Source organism: Tupaia chinensis, unplaced genomic scaffold, assembly GCF_000334495.1.
Source record: "Tupaia chinensis unplaced genomic scaffold, TupChi_1.0 Scaffold000316_1, whole genome shotgun sequence".
Lineage (NCBI taxonomy): Eukaryota > Metazoa > Chordata > Mammalia > Scandentia > Tupaiidae > Tupaia > Tupaia belangeri.
In genome coordinates this window covers 6,837,684-6,858,748 of record NW_006159809.1, presented here as the reverse complement: position 1 = coordinate 6,858,748, position 21,065 = coordinate 6,837,684, and the positions used below count along the sequence as shown (strand labels likewise).

At 36.1% G+C, this 21,065-nt stretch overlaps 1 protein-coding gene across 1 annotated transcript in view; it reads left to right on the top strand.

The window, feature by feature from the left end:
* The window catches only part of ZNF638 (zinc finger protein 638), a gene marked incomplete in the record, with an annotated part of 146,080 nt that overhangs the window by 84,977 nt on the left and 40,038 nt on the right, over nt 1-21,065 (top strand). The window contains 7 exon segments of the mRNA XM_027772969.1: nt 1,752-1,790; nt 2,946-3,244; nt 4,426-4,706; nt 6,316-6,462; nt 8,676-8,798; nt 13,944-13,996; nt 14,228-14,280. Coding sequence (XP_027628770.1) covers nt 1,752-1,790; nt 2,946-3,244; nt 4,426-4,706; nt 6,316-6,462; nt 8,676-8,798; nt 13,944-13,996; nt 14,228-14,280 — 995 coding nt within the window.

The window sequence follows — 21,065 nt, the reverse complement described above, 5'->3', positions numbered from 1 at the left end:
ACTCCAGGCAGGGCTGGCCCCATAGCCGAGTGGTTAATGGAGCTGGATCCCATATGCCGGACTGCAATTCCCAGCCCTGGTAGCAGGAAAAACATGTCGGGCATATGTATGTGCATGCCCCAGATTCTGACTGGATGGCAAAATGGAGAAGGGATTGGGGCAATGACCACACCACAGTGGGAAGGGGTTGTTTTCTTTCTCTCTCTAGCTCTCACTCACTCACTCTCATTCTTTGGAAAGTGTAAATGCTCTGTTAATTAAAACAAAACAAAAAAATGCTCTAGGCAACACGTCTACTTTCAGAGCATGAAGAAAGGGACAGAAGTTTTCTCAGATGTGTTGCTCTTAGGTTTCATGGGTTAGAAGCTGTCACTGGCTGCCTTCTGGAGAGTTTGGGAAAACAAGTATTTATTTATTTTTTTAGTCTTTGTATTAGAGGCTGGCAGTGGAAAAGATAGTTGAGAATGTCGTGTTGAATTAGCTTGTCACAATGTCTGAGGCAAATAGCATAATAAAAAACCTCTTTATCTTTACTAAGGTTTTGAGGTAATTTTATTTCCCTGCCAGGTGACTTGTCTGTTGCCTCCATTTCTTTACCTGGCACTCATCTTGCTGCTTAAATGATATTCTTGAGTATCATTGATATAATACATTAATCATATTTAATTTAAAACAGTAATCATGTGCAATTACCTCTTAGAGTTTAGAATCTGTAGAGGCACTAAGGCTGAAAATGTAGTCTTTCTCTTGGACTTTTATGATAATGCTGCTGCTTCTACTTTTTATTTCTTTGATTATTCCTTAAAATCTTTCTTTTTTTTCCCTTTGTCTACTTTTATGTGTTGATGTGTGTTAGATTCTCTATAAGCTCCATTCTGTGTTAGTCTTGCTTGAACTTAGGACTGTAGTTAGGGCTCCCACATGCCTGATTTCTAAATATTTCACTGCTCTTCTTTTTCTCAAATTTCGGATATTTATTTACAATTGCTCTGAAAGATTCTTGTGTTATCCTCCACCTGAGAAGTGTTCAGAATCCCCATTACCTTTTTACTTCTGTGTAGTCTTGTTACCTGATTTTAAGGTCTTAATAATTTGTCTCTATCTGAGATGACCTTTCCAGGGTTCCCCCCTTGTATTTCCTTTTCTTCATTTCAGACTAGTCCCTGGAGTAGAACACCTGTGTTTTGCCTCCAGTCCTTCATTTTTATATTGTCACTACATCTAACCTGATCTGTGTCTATTGGGAGACCTTTTTAAGGCTATAAGAAAAGCAGTCTTCTATGAATTTTTTTCTGGTTCCTTTCACTAAATGTATCTCCTCAGGGACCACGTGATAACTTAAAGGGCATCATTCATGTTGAATTCTTTAGGTTGCCACATAGAATATGGAATTCCATAAAGTGGGCAAACTGTCTTTTCTTTTAACCCCTGACTAAACTTATATCTTAATACCTCTTCCGTGCCTGTACACACAAAAATGTTTTTTTTTTGTGTATACTGCCCTTTGTTTAAATAAATTTTGAGGCCTTTCAAGTATGGGAAATATGTTTTCCTAATATACTTACTGGCTTAGTGCTTTGATTATTTATTGAATTAGACAAAATTTCCTACTTCTAAGAAAATTTTCTTATATTAATAAGACATATGTAAACTTAGGTTTCAAACTCCTCCTAATATGTTGCAGGTAAAGATTGATTGAGCCTTATAATCTTACTTTAGCTGTTCATTAATACTGTTTATTCTCAAAATAGGTATCCTGATTGGAATCCTGAGATCCTTCCCTCAAAAAGGTAAATCTTTTTAATAGTGGTGTTGTTAAACCTGATTTTTAAGAGAGTGAACAGTTACTTTTTTGAAAGTTCTTTTGAATTGAATCCTTTCACATTTTTATTTTTAAATAGTGGACAAATGGAAAAACCTCTGAATCTTTCTTTTTCCAGCTTAAATGTAATAACCTCTTAATCCTTGACTAAGCTTGTATCTTGTACCTCTTCAGTGCCTCTTAACACTTTTGTATGTGTACTGCCTTTATTTAAATTTTGAGATCTTTCAAGTATGGGAAATATGTTTTCCTTATATACTCACTAGCTTAGTACTTTGTGAACTTCCACTTTCTTTAGTCCTTTTCTGAAAATATTTGACTTTATTTTTCTATGTTTGTGGGATGTTTGATGCCTTGAGGACTGGGTGTGGTCTTACTAAGCTTTGTCTCGTCTGGGGAATCCCTACTCAGTTTATGTGTATACACACACATAAGTGTGGCAGTCAAATATTTATATGTGGTATAATACTTTAGGGAAAAATTGTTGAAAAACAATTGCTTATTTAAATGATTTCCTAAATTTGTTTTAAAATTGTGTTTTAGTATTATTATTGCTAGAGGCACATGCTCGAGACAAAGAGAGCACTCCCATGTAGGGGGTGATCATCTTGCAATCCCTTTTTTCTCCATTTCTCCAACCTGTAGGGGTTTTGGGCATACATGCACATGTGCTCAACATGTTTTTCAAGCCACCAGGGCTGGGACTCTACCTGTGGTCAGCCATGTGGAATCCACCTTCCTGTGTACAGCATTTAACCACTGCATTATGGGGCTAGCCTGATTTCTTCAATTCTTTATGAAAGTTAATATTTTCAAAACATAATTGTATGTGATATTGTTATAGGAAAAGCCCAAGAAATTGATGATGGCATTCTTCTATAAGCTAGGAAATAGGGATATAAGCAATTGGAGGGCTGATCTTCTGTTCTGATTGTTTCCTATATATCTAAAAGGCTGAATTACATCATAACAAATAAGTGTTCCTGTTTTAAGAAAATAACCTGTTATTAGAGTTTGATATTAATAGTCTGTTTTGAAGACAGTTCTTTAGTCATTGAATGTAATTTAAATTTACATTGAGTTGCTGAATCTGGCTTGTTTTTTTTTCTTCCCCACTTTGTAGAAATGAAGGCAATAGAAAAGAAAATGAAACTCCGAGAAGACGTTCTCATTCCCCTAGTCCTAGGCATTCAAGAAGATCAAACTCAAGTCATAGGTTCCATAGATCTCGAAGCCCAGTACGTTACATGTATAGACCGAGAAGTCGAAGTCCAAGAATTTGCCATCGTTTCATTTCTAGATACAGATCCAGATCCAGATCCCGTTCACCATATCGAATTAGAAATCCATTTAGAGGTAGTCCACCGTGCTATCGGTCTGTTAGCCCTGAAAGGACATCAAGGAGATCAGTGAGATCATCAGGTATGCCAGTGGCCATGAGATAATCTATTTACTTCAATATTTATTTATAAATATATTTATACTTATTTATTTCAACTGAATTTTTTTTTTAGTTCTTTTGTTTGAATTTTGGGAGATGAAATATTATATTAAATTTTAGAATTTCCTCTTGAAATCTGATCTATATCACATAGTCTATTATTTCCTCTAATAACTTTAGGAAGAAATTTGAAAGACTGTATTTGCCAGATCAGATTTAAAAATCAGTGATGTGGAAAGATTTTAGTTTGCCTTAATAATTGATTATAGACTTTCATAAATTCACTTAAGACTACTTTGAAATCACTCATAGTTTTAACCTGTGCCTTAATATTGGTTAATGACCTTTTCAGAAATAGCTCATATATACCTACATGTGTGTGTATGTGTGTGTGTGTGTGTGTGTGTGTGTGTGTGTGTGTGTTTATACCTCTACAATGGAAGAGACCATAGTTAGTATTCAGGAAGTATTTTGAACAGGTTTCTCACTGTATTCAGTATATTCTAAAAGACTAAATGAAAATATTTTTAAACTTATAAGGCAGCCGTTGTCAAAAGTGTGGTCCAGGTACCCTTTAAGGTACTCAAGGTCTTTAAAGTTTAAAAGTAATTGTGAAAGGCTAGATATTCTCTGTATTTTTAATCAAAACAATGTATCCAGCAGTTGGATGCAAAAGCAGATAAGATAATTTAGGTGTCTTCTAAGCCCAACATCCAGGTGTTTGGAAAAATATACAGTAGTACTACTCATTTCATGAACTTTTTTTCTTTTGTTAATTACAGTTATTTTTTTATTAAAATGTTGTTTATGTTAATATAGGAGCTTATTAAATGAATTAAATATTTTTAAATTATATTTTGATGTCTAATATAGTAAATAGCTATAAATTTAATGTAAATAAAAGCTGTTTTGAGTCCTGAATAACAGTGTGGGGGATCTTGAAAATCAGAAGTATGAAGACTAAGCTCACAGAATAAAGACACTTCATATAAAAGCATTTTGAGTTAATAACTAAAGACTAAGAATATTTTTGTATATATACTCCCTATTTGGTTTGATAGTGGCTATATGGAATAAATATTGTTAGTCTTTTTTAACATGATGAGATGGTTCATACTTTTAGGTTCTTGTTATCAAGTTGTATTTGTATCCTTTTTACTAGACAGAAAAAAAGCACTAGAAGATGTAGTGCAACAGTCTGGGCATGCGATAGAATTTAATAAACAGAAGCATCTTGAAGCAATTGTTGATAAAGGACACTTACCAGCCCAAAAACCTAAAACTGGTAGTGGAACAAAGCCATCAGTTAAATCTACAACCTCTGTAAAGGGCGAATCAAATTTAGGAGGACATTCTACTCATTACAAATCAAAAAATCTTGAGGGTGACACCTTACCAGAATGCAAACAAGTGCCAAATAAAGCTATTTCTCTCCAGCGTAAGGTCAGTAATTTTTAAATTTATTAATGGAAATGTGTATCCATTCATTGTTATGACAAATAGAAACAAGAGTTTTCTTGAGTTGACCCCATGGCCTAGTAGTTAAGGGAGTCATATCTCATATGACCAACTACATGGTTTGAATCTCAGCCTTGGTGGCCTGGAAAATGTCGGACATGTGTTTGTGCATGCCCCCAATCCTGATGGGCTGGAGAAATGAAGGAGAAAAACTTGCAATGTGACCTTACCCAGTTGAGGGGGACATTCTCCCTTTCTCTTTGACTCTGCTGATTGCCATATGCCTTCTGGCAAAAAGAGAAAGAGAAGAAAGTCTCAATTTTTTAATTTCATGTTTTGAGGAAGTCATTATTTACTGAAATGCTTTTATATATGGGATTTTAAAAAATGTGTTTCATGAATATAATAAAAGTGATAATTCAGAAATTTCATAGCATAAGAATGCCAGAAGATTTTGGCATTTGATTGGTCAAAGAAGAACATTTTGATAGTTTGGTAGTTTGAGCTCACCTCACAAGCAGATTGTTTTGATTTCTGCTGTCTGAGGAGATGAGTGTAATCACTAGCAGTAATAGCAAGCTGTTCATAAGCTTTGTTAGTAAGCTAGAAGTGTGAGTCAACTGAGAGTTGTTCATTTTCTATTTGTTTTATACTTTCTACAGTATGGTTCAGAAGTCAGATACTCTTTTCTACAGTGTAGAATGGTCTGTTTTCTGGTACTAACTTTTTTGTGTATTTTGACTGTAACCTGTTGGTTGCTATTCTGAGGTACAGTTTTATTGTGTATGTTTCTTAAATTACTACTAACTGATGTACTGAAACATGCTGAGACTTACCATCAGAGAAACTCCTAATAGGCCTGATTATCAAATATTTAGTGTATTGTAATATTGTTTTCAAGTATTTTGTTATGCATTGCTTTCAATGTTATAAAAATACATTAAAGACTCTAATCAACTACTGTCTCTTGTCCTAAAGAGCTTGGGGAAAGATAACTTTATGATAACCAGCCTGTTACTATAGAATTTTAAGGAGCATTGGGAAGAAATGTTGAGCTTAGGGAAAATTTTGCAGAGACTGAGTTAGTTCTTTTCATTTTGTTTTATAACTTTTGAGTGGCAACAGTGGAACTTTTTAAAAAGTTCTTACTCTATAATTAAGTATTAATTAAGTATAATTAAGTTGGCAAACTTGATATTTCAATTTAATCAAATCATATGAATCACATATAAATCTTTAAAAATGCTATACCTATATGATACCCTTTCTAATTATTAGAACACAGGAACGACTCATTTTAAAAAGTACTCTTTAAATGGCCTTGAACTATTCCATAGCTCTTGTTTATTACAAGATGCTTGTAAACAGAAAAGAGTACACTTAGGAACTCATTATCACTATTGGGTTTCAAAATATAAATCGTATTTCTTAATACTGTTTTTAGCATTTAAAATTATAAAGTTATGTAGAAATTAGTGTTAGAAAAACTCTTTAATGGACAACAATTAATGTTAGAAGAAATTATATAGGGAATTACTGTACTTCATGACTCAATTTGTTTGATTTAAAAAATTTTTTTCTACTCCAAAAACAGCTTCGGAAAGACCAGTCTCTGCATTACAGTTCAGTTCTTCTTATATCTGAATTACCAGAGGATGGCTGTACTGAAGAAGAGATTAGAAAAGTATTTCAACCATTTGGAAAAGTTAATGATGTCCTGATTGTTCCATATAGAAAAGAGGTTGGTCATTCAGTCTGTTCTAAAAATTCACACAAAGCTGTATTATTCTATAAACTGTTGGCTCTTATAGATACTGGTACCATATACAAGAGGTCTTTAGAAAGTTCGTGGAAGGGACTGGCAGGTCAGTGTGGTGGTTAAGGTGCTGAACCTCCAGATGGCCCACTGTAGTGTGAGTCCTTCATTTGGTGGCTTGCTTTCTCACTGTTCCTATTTCTTTTGTCAAATTGAAGAAAAATAATAAATAAAATTAAATAATTCTTTTTTAAAAAACGTTAATGGAAAATGCATATTCTGAAAAAAAAAATCATGTTTGGATTTCAAAATATTCTTGGATCAAAATAAAATCATACTTTAATCCTAGTTTTCCATGAAGTTTTTTTTTTTTTTTTTTAATTTTTAATTTTAAAGACAGAGAGACAGAGACACAGAAAGTGAGAAATCACCCCCGGGGGGATGGCCACGCCGCAATCCCTTCTCTTCCATTCTCCTCTTGGGATCTTGGGCACACACGCACATGCACCCAGAGTATTAAGCTACCAGGGCCGGGACTTGAACCGTGGTCGACTACGTGGGGGCCCAGTGACATAGCCATTACACCAACTGCTGGTCCCTCTCCATGAAGTTTTTGAATTTCACTCTCATTTGATTGTTTATTGAGAATTATGTAAATATTTGGATTCCAATGAACAAGGCTTCAAAATACTGTTTTATAATCTTAAAATAGGGGTTGGCACATTTCTTTTTTTTTTTTTCTTTTGGAGAGGTTTTTGCTATAGGGTGCTCACTGGAAAGACAGAGAGAGACAGAAGACAGAAAGAGAAAAAGAGAAATCACCTTGCAGGGGGGATGGCCATGCCTCAATCCTTTCTCCATTCTCCTCTCGGGATCTTGGGCATGCACGCACAGGCGCCCAACATGAGTTTAAGCCACCAGGTCCGGGACTCAAACCACGGTCGACTACATGGGAGTCCAGCGACATAGCCATTATGCTAACTGCCGGTCCCGGCACATTTCTTTTGTAAAGGGCTAGATAATATTTTAGGCTTTGGGAGCTAGCCATTAGCATTATTATAAAAAACAACCACAGATAATATTTAAATGAGGAAGCATATCTGTGCTCTAAAAAAAACCTATTTATAAAAATGTTTGTTAGGCCAGCCCATGATGTGATGGTTAAGACAGTGGGATCCTACTTGGCTGACTGTGTAGTTCAAATCCTGGACCTGGTTGGCTTGAGAAACACGCTAGGTATATGTGCGTGCATAACCAAAATCCCAAGAGGAGATGGAGGAGAAGGGATTACATCAGTATGGCTATCCCCCTAGAGGACTGCTTTCTCACTCTTCTCCTACCACCAAACAGTGAGTGCATACATCTTTTAGCAAATTTTAAAAAACAAAAATGTTTGCCAGCCATTGCTTTAGAACAAGATTATACCAAAACAAATTATTTTATTTGTATGGTAAGTATTGTTTACATGAGTTGTATTTCTATAACTCACATAATTAAGTTCAGAACTATGAACAACCATAGATTAAGCAGAACATAAACACATTCCATTGTGAGTTAAGACAATAGAATGTAACAGTAGTGTCATCTTTTTCCACAAGAAGCTTTAAAAATGTCAGGAGATAAAGCAAGCGAGGGCAGTCATAGTGGCACTGTGGTAATACAGTGCTCTTTGATGCTGAAGGTTTAGGGAAAGGTCCAGGTTCACATCCCAGAGTCTCTCTGTTCATGCCAAGCACATGTACAATTGCTCATGCTCCTGGCTGACTGACTGGGGGTTAGATTGTTTTAGAAGATCCTGTTGAGATGGTGCCTATCTCTCTTAAGGAGGAGCTCAACAAACTTCAAAACAAAGCAGAACCAAGCTAGACCAGATTTTGCCCTCCCTCTTACTGTTCTGTGAGTCTTATCTCTCATTTCTTCTTGTTCCATGAGCCTGCCATGGACTTCTGTCCTGTGTCCTTCCCATCTTGGTAATGGTATATTATAGAAATTCTGTAAGGATAAATGTTCATTTCATGTGTGAAACATTCTTGAGGTCAAATTACACTTTAGCAAAACAAAAAGAGAAGCAAAAACAACCAGAACTTTTAGTAGTTTCACAACTTTATGATCCACGAGGACGGATTAAGTCCATTTTAAAATGCAGGGAATATTAAGGATACTTTTTTGATTGAAAAAGGGAATATGTTTCATTTTAGGCCTACTTGGAAATGGAATTTAAAGAGGCAATTACTGCAGTCATGAAGTACATTGAAGCAACACCTGTTCTTATAAAAGGAAAAAGTGTGAAAATATGTGTTCCAGAAAAGAAAAAAGCACAGGTAAACTGGTTTTAGATGTTTTATCATTGTTGATTAGTTTATCTTATTGTTAAAGATAGCACATATTCAGAAAAATGCATAAAACGGCTGTTAGATAAATGGATCATGTGTTTATATGATTAAATTAAAATACAATGAAATTAGTAATTTTAGATAGATAGAACTGCAAACAATATTAAATGACAAACAGCAGACTAGGAGAAAGTACTTAACATGTATAGTAAAAAAAAGTAGTAAACATCTATGAAACCACTACCTAAGTCACAAAATAGAACATCGGCAACATCCTGGAAAACCCCTGGCTTGCTTCTTTCCAATTCTTCCTTCTCTTCTACCCAGAGATAACCCCCACCTCGATTTCTAATTTCTAGTTGAGTTTTGCCTGTTTAGAACTTCTATGCATGCAGTTTATGGAGTATGATTATTTTGAGCTTTTGCTTCAATACAGTTATCACTGTTCTTGAGTGTAGTCTTTGTTGATCATTTTTTGTGCCTTCATTTATATAGCCTTAGAAAATATAGAATTGAAAATATCCAGTGAGTTTACTTTGTATGTGTATGTTCTTTCTCTTTTTTTAATTTGCTATAGAATGCATACTTTATAAGGGTTGTATAACACACTTTTCTCAATCACTGATTTGTCACTCTGTGTTAGGACAAGCATGTTTTCTTTATTTTTAATATTTGTGTGGTATTTACCTTTTATGAATATTATCAGTTATTTTACCAACTCCTCCTTATTGATTGATGTTTAGGTTATTTCTGGTTTCTCATAGTATAAACAGGACTTTAGTTAACTCCTTATATGTCTTTCACATGCCATCCTTTTGCCTTTAGGGTAGTGTTTTTTAAAATGACACCTTTAAGTGGGTTTGTCAAGTTATGGGATGCTCAGTAATAGATAACAAATTATCCTCTAAGTAGCTATAGTAATTTATAATAATTATAATTTCTGAGATTACTAGTGTTCCTGTCTTACCAATAACATCTTAATTTCTTCATTTAAAAAAATTCAGTATGTAAAAAATCTAGTTTTAATTTGCATTTTCCTGATTAGTGAACTTTAACACCTTTTAATATAATACTATATCTGTTAAAATTTCTCTCTTAAAAATAATCTGTTCATTGTTTTAGTGAGTCATCTTTATCTTCTCCTATTTTCACTTTTTTATTTTAAAAATTATTTGAAGGGGCCAGCAGATGGCTTAGCAGATATGTCTCTGGACTCTCATGACTGACTGTGTTTCAAGTCTCTGACCTGGTGGCTTAAAAATCACACCAGGCACATGTGCATGCATGCCCATGATTCTGGGAGGAGAATGGAGGAAAAGGAATTATGGCATGGCCATCACCCACCTTGTGGGGTGATTGCTTACTCTCCCTTTCACTGTGTCTGTCTTTGTTTCTCTCTTGGACAAGTGCATGTGCCCTATGGAGAAAACCTCTTTAAAAAATTATTTGAAGATGTTTATTATTCTGGATACTAATTCTCAAATTACATATAAGACGTGCTTTCTTCTAGTCTATTCTTGTACATGTATACGTAGCTTTTGCCTTTTTTTCTTTCATCAATTTTAGAAGACCTCTATACCAGTGCCGAAAAAGATGTGCTTTCTCATTTTCTTAATTTATTGGTGATAGAATGTGTGGTTGGGATCAGTATCACTTCTAAAATAAGTGGCTAGTTAGCCCAACATCATTTATGCCTAATTAATTCTTCTTTGTTCATTTGAAAAATTATCTTATGTATATAAATTACCATATGCACATAAATATATTTATATTCTGTTGTAGCAATCTGATCATTTTTATGGCAGTAGTATATGGTTTCAATTATTAGAACAATTATAACTTTGTAATATTTTCTTTTCTTACTAGTAGAGTTTTTAATTTCTTTTTTTAATTTAAGCTTATTTTGATTAATCTTTACATTTACACTTGCATATTAGTTTCAGAATCAGTTTAGGTTCTCTGAAAAATCTTAATTGGGATTTAATTGATGCTGCATTGAATTTTTTTGTGGGGGGGGAAGCTTTTTTGCTTTAGGGCGCGTGCGCTCGTCAGAAAGAGACAGGGACAGAGAGACAGAAAGCGAGAAATCACCCCCCCGGGGGATGGCCACACTGCAATCCCTTCTCCTTCATTCTCCTCTCCGGATCTTGGGCACGCAAGCACATGCACCCGGCGTGAGTTTAAGCCACTAGGTCTGGGACTCGTACCGCGGTTGACTACATGGGAGTTCAGCGACATAGCCATTATGCTAGCTGCTGGTCCCAATGCTGCATTGAATTTTTACTGATGGGCTTTTAATACTGAGTCATTCTATTCACAAACATAGTTTATTTCTCCATTTATTTAGATTTCATTTCATGTCCCTTAGCAAGTTTTGTGGGGATTTTTGGGGTTTTTTTGAGAGATTTTTGCCATAGGGTGAGTACCCTCACCAGAGAGACAAGAGACAGGGAACGAGAGAGAGAAAGTGAGAAATCACCTCCCAATGGAGATGGCCGCACTGCATTCCCCTCTCCTCCATTCTCCTCTTGGGATTTAGGGCACGCATGCCTGCACACGCACCTGTTATGAATGTCAAGCTGCTGGGTCCAGGACTCAGACCACAGAGGACAACCGTGTAGGAGTCTAATGCCTTAACCACTATGTCGCCTGCTGACACCAAGTTTTATATTTTTGCCTATAAAGTTTTTACACAATTTTTTCAGTAGAGGTTTTGCCTTAGAGTGCATATTCCCGCTGGAGAGAGAGAGACAGTGAGAGGGAAAGCGAGAGATTACCCCCCCAGAAGAATGGCCATGCCACAGTTCCTTCTCCTCCAGGGATCTTGGGCACACACACTCAATGTGAGTTTTAAACCTCTGGGTCCAGGACTTAAACTACAACTGGCCGTGTGGGAGTCCAACAACATAACTGCTATGCCATCTGCTGGCCCTAGAGTGTTGAAGGGTTTATTAAGTTTATTTAATACACATTAGCATGCGTACAAAAACACACTCTCTCATATAATATTACATGCATTGCTATTACAAAAAAATTTTTACTTTTTGTTTCATTTATGTTTTCTAATTAGTAAGTAGTAAAGTAACTCATCATTCTTCTGGTTTATACCTGATTAGTGCTATCTCATCGATTTATTCTCATTGTCCTGGTTTGGACAATGAATTGTAGGGCAGCTAGTTATTATCAATTTTTATCTTTTAGAGTTTCATTAAGTTTCAACAGAACACTTTACCAGTGGTTTATTGAAGAAATAGATATTTTATTTCATAACAGGAAATCTGCATGTAGGTGGTCCAGGGCTGCTATAGCAGTTCCATAATATCTTCAGGGACCTAACTATCCTGCTCCCCATATTTAATACTTTTATCCTCAATTCTAAGATATTGGTGTACTCTCTGGCATTATTTTTGTCTTCCAAGCAGAAAGAAATTAATAAAAATCAAAAGCCAAATGGGTTTTGATTTTTCTGGAAAGAATGAGTTCCCTAGCAACATTTGCCTACATTTGATTTATCAGAACCATGACACATAGCCACCTAATTGCAAGAGAGGTTATGGAGATACAAGGGTTAAATGCATAATTTAAGAATTTAAATTTTATCCTATAGACAGGTACATCCTATTCAAGGTTTTTGAATAGAGGCATTACGTAATTAAATGAGTGGATTAGAAAGATAAATCTGGAAGTGGTCTGGACCATGAATTAATTGGACAGATGTCTCTGAAGGCAAAGAAAGCCTAAGTAGATTGATTGAAGTGGAGAAGAAATAGTGCACTGAAGTCCAGTCAAAAGTTTCATCTATTATTTCATCCAACTGTTGTGAAATGGCTATGGTTTCAGATAGATTAGTAGCCTTGAAGATAGAAAAATAGCTTATAACAAGTGACCATGAGGTAAGACCTGAATGATCATTAAATTTGAAGAACTGGGGGGAAACCTAGTCTTCTTTAATTCTAAAATGTTTAATCTAGGATTACTCAATAAAACAAAGTTCTAGATCCCTCACAGAGTTTAACTTCAAAAGATAGGAAGAGAAAAACCACAGAGAAGTTAAAAATATATGTATATTATGACTGTTGACAACAAGTGCTGTGGGAGAAGATGTCAGAACAAGGTAATAGAAATATACTCTTGGTGGGGACTGTGGAGCTGTGCACCTTTCAATAAGGCAGTCTCATTTTTGTTTGATGATTGTGTTTTATTGTGTCTTTTTTTTTTGGTAGTCTCATTTTTAAAATGGTGGGTGTTTGAGGGAGTAAGCCATGTCCTAGGTTGAAAGCATTTGTTTCAGAAAGAAGAGATAGCAACTGCAAGAGACTTTGAGATTCACACTTGTGCAGTTTGTTTGAGGGCTGAAATTGATGCTTGGGAATGGGGTGAAGGAATCGAGGAAGTATGTAGTAGTAGGCAGGTGAAAGTTAAATGGGAAATACCGTGTAAACTCTTACAGGGCTCAGGTACTGACTTTTGCTGTGAGCGTAATTCAAGTCTAAGAGTGGCAAGTTTAATGTGACTTTATGTTGTGAATAGAGCATGGGTAGGTGGAAAGATAAGAACAGAAGCAAGTCATAGTAATCAAATGTGAAAAATGGTGGTAGGTTGCACCAGGACGATAGCAGTTAGACACCTAAAATGTCACAACACTGTAAGACATATTTATGAAAGATAGTTGATGATAAGAAAATATAGATGAATGGTAAAACATGAGATATAAAATTATGCTGTGTGACCACAAATTCAAGAAACTACCTTTGTTTTGTCTTTTCTTAGGAGGAGGTAGTAAACATATAAACATACTTCAGGAAGATTTTAGATTTTTCTTATTGTTGGATTTATGCTTAATTTACTAAATTGCACCTTCTTTTTTTGGAGAGATTTTTGAAATAAGAGCGTGTGCGCTCACTAGAAAGACAGAGTCAGAGAGACAGAAAACGAGAAATCACCCCCCCCTGGGGGGGGTGGCCAAGCACGCACACGCACCTGGCGTGAGTTTAAGCCACCGGGTTCAGGACTCAAACTGTGGTCAACTACATGGGAGTCCAGCGACATAGCCATTATGCCAACTGTTGGTTCCACTAAATTGCTTTTTATAATTGAGGAAATGATTAAGTTTTGATTTTTTTTTCTTTGTAGAACAAAGAGGTGAAGAAAAAGACTTTAGATTCAAAGAAAGCATCTGCTTTAAAGTAAGTGATTCCATGATTTCATATGTAAGAATAAACATGCATATGAAGTAAGACATTTTAATTTTTAAAACTGCATATTTAATATATTTTATCACCATAACTACAGCTTAAATGAGATATCATTCCCATTGAATTATTGAGACTTTTTTTAGATATAAACTTTGCATTTTTAGAATTTTATGAAACTTAGAATTTCTAAGTTGTTGCTAATTATTTTCTTCTTTTAAATAGAAAAGATGCAGATGCTTCAAAAGCTGTTGAAACTGTTACTTCAGCTTCTACTGGTAAGTTGTTAAATTTGCCTTCTCCAAATGAGTATATCTTTTTGTTTTTTGTTTTTTGGTTTTTTTTGGTAGATGTTTTTGCCTTAGGGCATGTGCACGTGACAGAGACAGTGAGGGGGAAAACTGAGAAATCACCCTCTCCCCCCAGGAGGTATGGCCACACTGCAATCCCTTCTCTTCCATTCTCCTCATGGGATAATGGGCATGTATGCACATGTGCCCAACAGGAGTTTTAAGCCACAAATCAGGGACTTGAACCCTGTTTGGCCATGTGGGAGTCCAGTGATGTAACCCCTACACCATCTGCTGACCCCCAAATGAGTATATCTTGTCAATTTACTAGAAACTTCTTGCAGGATGATACCAAGACAGCATTATTCATTGTGACTTATTTATTCTGAATAATGGAAAGGGGACCCAAATTTCATTCTTCAGTTAACATTAAACAGATGACCAATATTTAGTATTATGTAATTACAGAATCCTTTCTGAAATAAATACAAGGACTCTATGAGATAATGTATATAAAATGCCTATCATAGTTTCATAGTTAATAGCTAGGGTTTTTTTTTACATGTCTAGGTTAGTTTTGCAATATATCTATCCCCTCCCAATAAACCCACAAGATAAAGCCTAAAGAAAGGCATGTTAAAATCGCTTATTTGGGAGCTGGCAGGTGGCATGGTGGTTAAAACGCTGGACCCCCTCATGACTGACCATGGTTTGAGTCCTGGACCTGGCAGTTTGCTTTCTCTCTCTCTCTAGTCAAACTAAAATATATTAAAGATTGCTAGGCTAGCAGGTGGTGTGATAGTTGAGGTCCTGTACTCCTACGTAGCCAACCACAGTTCAAGTCCTGGATCTGGTGGCTTGCTTTCTCACTTTCTCTCTCTCTCACTCGCTCTCTCGCTCGCTCTCTCTCTCTCTGGTCAAGTTGAAAAATAATAAATAAAATGAAAATAACTAATTTTAAAAAAAGACTGTGTGTTTAGTCCCCTTTAGAGCACTTAGAAGGTTATCTTAAGAGTTCAAAAAAGTAAGCAAAGAGTAAACAGACTTGTGTGAAAAGTTTATGCTTAAGGAAGACATTTCAGGTCTTTATTATGAATGTAGCTAAATGAATTTTGCATTAATTTTTTTATTTTTTTTTTCTTTCTTATCTTCCCTGAGAAAGGGAGAGAAAGAGCCTAACACTTCCAACAGGCTCTTCACACTATAATCTACCCCCAGCCTCTACTACCCAGAATGATGGGGACATGCATGCCCATTTTATATAGGAAGACCTTGGGAAGTGAACCTAGGACCTTCCCATGTGTCTTTAACATCACAGAATATTAACTGCTATACCATCACAGCTGGTCAGCATACATAGAAACTGAGGTATATTTTTTCTTTTTCTACTTAGGACTAGAAAGGTGGAGAGAAATTGCTGCCAAAACACAGTCTTGAGACATAAAATAATAATTTGTGTTTTGTATGTTTTGTTTTGGGAAGGCAGGTATGTAGTGTATTTCAAATTTCTATTCAGAATAGGGTAAGAGTTTAGGTTATATAGCAATCAAGTAACTGGAAAATTGGATTATGTAAAACATCTCATTTCCTTATAATGTTTAATAGGGTAGAGTACTGAAATACAGGAATTAATGGTGTTACTATGGATGGCCTATTGGAAAGCATTGAATTTTGAGTAAGATTTTAAGCCAGATGACGTATGTGAGCAGAGATACAGAGAAGCAGATTACTTTATTTGGGGGAGATAACACAACAAAGAACAAAATTGAAGAATCACTCTATAGAACATCTTGACGGGTCATGCTGGGAAGTTTTTGAATTTGACCCCATTAATAGCATTTTCCAAAATGTGTTGTGTGAAAGACTGATTCTTGAAAGATGTTCTGAGTCATGTGTAGAATGTATAATAATAAATATATATTTCCCTTTAAAACAAAAGAAACCCACAAAACATTTTGTCAAGTCCTACAGCAAGAAACAAATTTAGTTTTGTTTAATTCACTGTTACCTGTGCTTTGCTAAGGTACACTTCATTTTTTCTGTATAAGACCTATTAATAATTGGAAGCTGGGGATGGCAGATGGCATGCTGGTTAAGGTGCTAGACACCCTCATGGCCAACTGTGGTTCAAGTCCTAGACCTGGCGGATTGAACCTCATGCCAGGCACATGTGAGTGTGTTCAAAATACCAGGAGGAGAAGGGATTGCAGTGTAACCATCCCCACTAGAAGGTGATTTCTCACTTTCCCTCTCACTGTCTCTCCAGTGAGTGCGTGTACCCTATGGCAGAAGTTTTTAAAAAATAGCAATTAAAAAAAAATAGCTGGGAGCCAGCAGGTGGTGCAGATGCTAAGGCAGCTGGATCCCACATGGCCTACTGCATGGTTCAAGTTCTGGACCTGGGAGCTTGAATATTGTACCAACCACAGATTTGTGGATGCCCAAAATCTCAAAAGGAGGATGGAGGAGAAGGGATTGCGCTATGGCCATCCTCTCTGGGGTAATTTCTTATTTTCTCTTTTCTCCCTCTAGCAAGCCAATGTACCCTGTAGCAAGCTTTAAAAAAAAAAAAAAAATGGTGCAGGCTCTGAGAAACACTCACTAGTTGTTTAGGTTTCTCAAATAAATTGGATAAAATGGAAAGGTTGAAAAATCTTGTTGAGGGGCCAGCAGGTATGTGGAGCTTAAGGTGGCTGGATCTCACATTGCTGACTTAGTGGTCAAGTCCTGAACCCAGTGGCTTGGAAAACACTCTTGGCTCATGTGCGCGTGTGCCCAAAATCCTGAGAGAATAATGGAGAAGGAAGAATTGCAGCATGGTCATCACCCCAGGGAAATTTCTCACTTTACCTCTGTCTTTCTCTGTCTCCTTTGCTCTCTCTTTGGTAAGTGCATACCCCCTATAATAAAAACAATAGAAAGAAAAGTCCTATTGAAAACACAATTAGGATTCTAGGTTTCAGTTTGGGGTAATTAGGACCTGATGTAAAAAAAATTAAGTAAAATAATGTATAATGTGGGAAGATAGAATCTGAATTTTATTATATGGAACTTTTTTTTAGAGGATAAGATATACTGTTTTCTTTGAGTTTGGGGAAAACTGTGAACTTAGATTTCAACATTACCAAATTTCACCTATCAAAGAATATCTATTCGACCAATCCAGTCATTAGTCATATGGCATTGAAAATAGAACACTTAGAAATTTTTTTTAAGGTTAAGGTGTAAATTTTTATTTTTTAAGAATTATTTAACTTTATTTATTTATTTATTTTAATTTGATCAGAGAGGGGCAGAGTGAGAGAAAGAGAGAGGGAAAGTGAGAAAGCAACTTGCCTGGTCTAGGAGTCAAACCATGGTTGGTCCTGTGTGAGTACAGTGCCCTTAACCACCATGCTACCTGCCAGCCCCAGTTTAAGGCTTAAATTTTGGGTGTGGGTCTAAGATAATAAAAGCACAGTATAGGGAGAAGTGCTTTAAGCTGAATACTTTCTCTAAATATAAATGTAAAAATAAAAGGGGAATCAGCAGTTAGCGTAATGGCTGTCGCTGGACTCCCACGTAGTTGACCGTGGTTCGCGTCCCGGACCCGGTGGCTTAAAACTCACGCCGGGCGCGTGTGCGTGCATGCCCAAGATCCTGAGAGGAGAATGGAGGAGAAGGGATTGCGGCGTGACCATCCCCCCTGGGGGGTGATTTCTTTCTTTCTGTCTCTATGTCTCTCTCTATCTGGCGAGCGCATACGCCCTGTAGTGAAAACCTCTCCAAAAATAAATAAATAAATAAATAAATAAAATAAGATAAGTAATAAAGTTTCTTTCTTGAGAGAGAGAGACCCTCAGTGGGGTCTCACACCATGATGTCCATCACTAACCCAGCCAATCGTGATCACAGGAGTGAGCACATACATCCTCTCTGTGTATGGGTAGACCTGGGGACAGAATCCTAACCCCCTACGTGGCTTCTAGTCTCTCATCCACCAAGGCTGTGCCTCAGTAAGATTTTTCAAACTTATAAAATCATTCTAAAGTTTATAAATAGAAACTTAACATGGAATAATAGGAAGGAAAATTCTGCAAAGAAAGAATAATTAGAGGGCCAATGGGTGACTTGGTAGTTAAGGCTCTCACATGGCTGACTGTACCTCAAGTCACAGACCTGGTGGTTTGTTTTCTTGTTCTGTCTGTCTTGTCTCTCTGTCTCTGTTTTCTCTCTCTCTCTCCGGTGAGTGCATGTGCCCTGTAGCAAATTAAAAAGACTTAGAATAGTTTCATATGTAGTAGTTGTATAAATAGACAAAAAGTAAGTAGGACAGGAGAGAGTTTAGATATCCCCTAAAACATGGAATATCAGGAAAATATTAATATTTCACATTGGAGGAAGGTTAATTACTCATTAAATTGACTAGCTTTTAACTTTTGATGAAAATAAAGCACTCACATAAAAGTAAATTATATACATTTGGATCAAAGATTTAATGTGATACATAGGATAGTGAAGTTATTTTTTAAATGTGGAGTTTTTCCCATATTTAATTTTTTAAATTTCAAAGTAAAGAAGTCTTTCCCAATTACAAAAACATTTGACTAAATAAAAAGAATTATTATATAAATGTTTTGCATCACTTCAAAAAAACTGTTAACCTATGTGGTGTAGATTATTTTTCTTAATATATAAAGAATTCTAGTAAAGGATAAGAAAAGGCTCAGGCTAGCAGGTGTCAGGGCAGTTAAAGTGTGGCTGGATCTCATATGACTGACTTAGTGGTCAAGTCCCGAATCCAGTGGCTTGAAAAACAGGCTGGGCACGCATGCGTGCGTGTGTGTGTCTGTGTGTGTGTCTGTCTGTCTGTCTGTGTGTGTCTGTGTGTCTGTCCAAAATTCCAAGAGTAGAGTGGAGAAGGGAATGCAGCATGGCCATCTCTCACTTTCCCTCTCTGTCTCTGTCTCTATCTGGTGCATGCACACACCTTATGGCAAAAATCTTAATTAAAAAAAAAAAAAAGGAAAAAACTCAGCAATCCAAAAGATAAATTGGCAAATAGTATGATTAGGCATATTACAGAGAAAGAAATAGAGATGACTTTTAAACATGAAAATGTATACAACTTAACTCACAATTAAAGAAACAAAAGTTAAGTCATACCAGTATTTTTCTCACATTGGGAAGACTGATAACCTCTGATATAGTTAGACCTTTGACTTGATATACTTTGTATCTGCATGAGTGGAAATGAGGAAGCCCCACTCTCATGTATAATTGTTAGGAGTATTAATAGGCACAACTTTTCCGAAAGACACTTTAATGTTAATTTTTTTTTCCTTTTGAAAAATATTTATTGAGTATAAATAAATGTCCTATACATTAAATATCAAGAAATAGTATCGATTACAAGTCAGGCTGTAATACTGAGAGAACCATAGAATTAATATCCACTCATGATACAGTAGTGATAATTCCATTCCAACAATGGACACAGCAATGATTTGCTCACAAGACACAGCAAAACCCATCAAAAAAGGCTACCACTTTAAACAATCTATAACACCACAATAGAAAATAGTTTAGAATCATAATGCAGTCTCAGTAATCTCATCTTCATCTTGTCAATTTGTTGGGTCACATAGAGGTCACATAGAGATTGTAGAGTACACTGTCATAGAATTTAAAGATTCCACTTCCTTGGTTCTATTTAAAATTAGTTAATGAATAAAAACAATTCATACAAAGCCAAAGATACTTTTAAGTACGTTAGTCTTTAATGTTAATTATTAAAAACCTAAATCTATGTGCCTTTTAACAGCAAGTCCATGTCTAAGAATTTGCCCCAGTATTAATTTCATAGGCCTTAAAGGTGAGCATCAGCATGTTTCTTCTAGTATTCTCTCAAAATTATTGCCAGGTTAGCACTTAGGTAAATATAAATGATGTTAAAAGAGTTCGCCCTTATCTGTGTGGGATACATTCCAAGACCTCTAGTGGATGCCTGAAATTGTAGTTAATACTGAATCCTGTCTGTACCATGTTTTCTTTTTTATATGTACCAACCTGTGATGAAATTTAATTTATAAATTATACATGGTAAGAAAGTAATAATAAAGGACTGGCAGGTGGCATGATAGTTAAGGGCGTTGGACTCCCACGTGGCTGATCGTGCTTCTAGGCCCTGGACCTGGCGGTTTGCTTTCTCACTTTCCTTCTGTCTCTCTTCCTCTCTCTTTCTCACTCTGTCCTTCTCTGGACAAATTTAAATAAATAAGTTTTTAAAATGACTTAAAAAAAAAAAAGGAAAGTAACAGTAAGAACAACTTTGACAATATACTAAAGTAAAAGTTGTATGAATGTGGTTTCCCTCCCTCTCAAAATATGCTGTTATTCTGCTCGGTATTCTTTTTTTTTTTTTTTTTTTTTGAGAGAGATTTTCACTGTAGGGCGCGTGCGCTCGCCAGACAGACAGAGAGTGACATAGAGACAGAAAGCGAGAAATCACCCCCCAGGGGGGATGGTCACACTGCAATCCCTTCTCCTCCATTCTCCTCTCGGGATCTTGGGCACGCACGCACACGCGCCCGGCGTGAGTTTTAAGCCACCGGGTCCGGGACACGAGCCGCAGTTGACTACGTGGGAGTCCAGCGACATAGCCATTACGCTAACTGCTGGTTCCCGGTATTCATTTATTTTTTGACCACAGTTGTCTACAGCACAGATTAGTCAAACCAAAGAAAGCAAAACCAAAGATAAGGGAGGACTCTGTATTTGTAATGTATTACTAA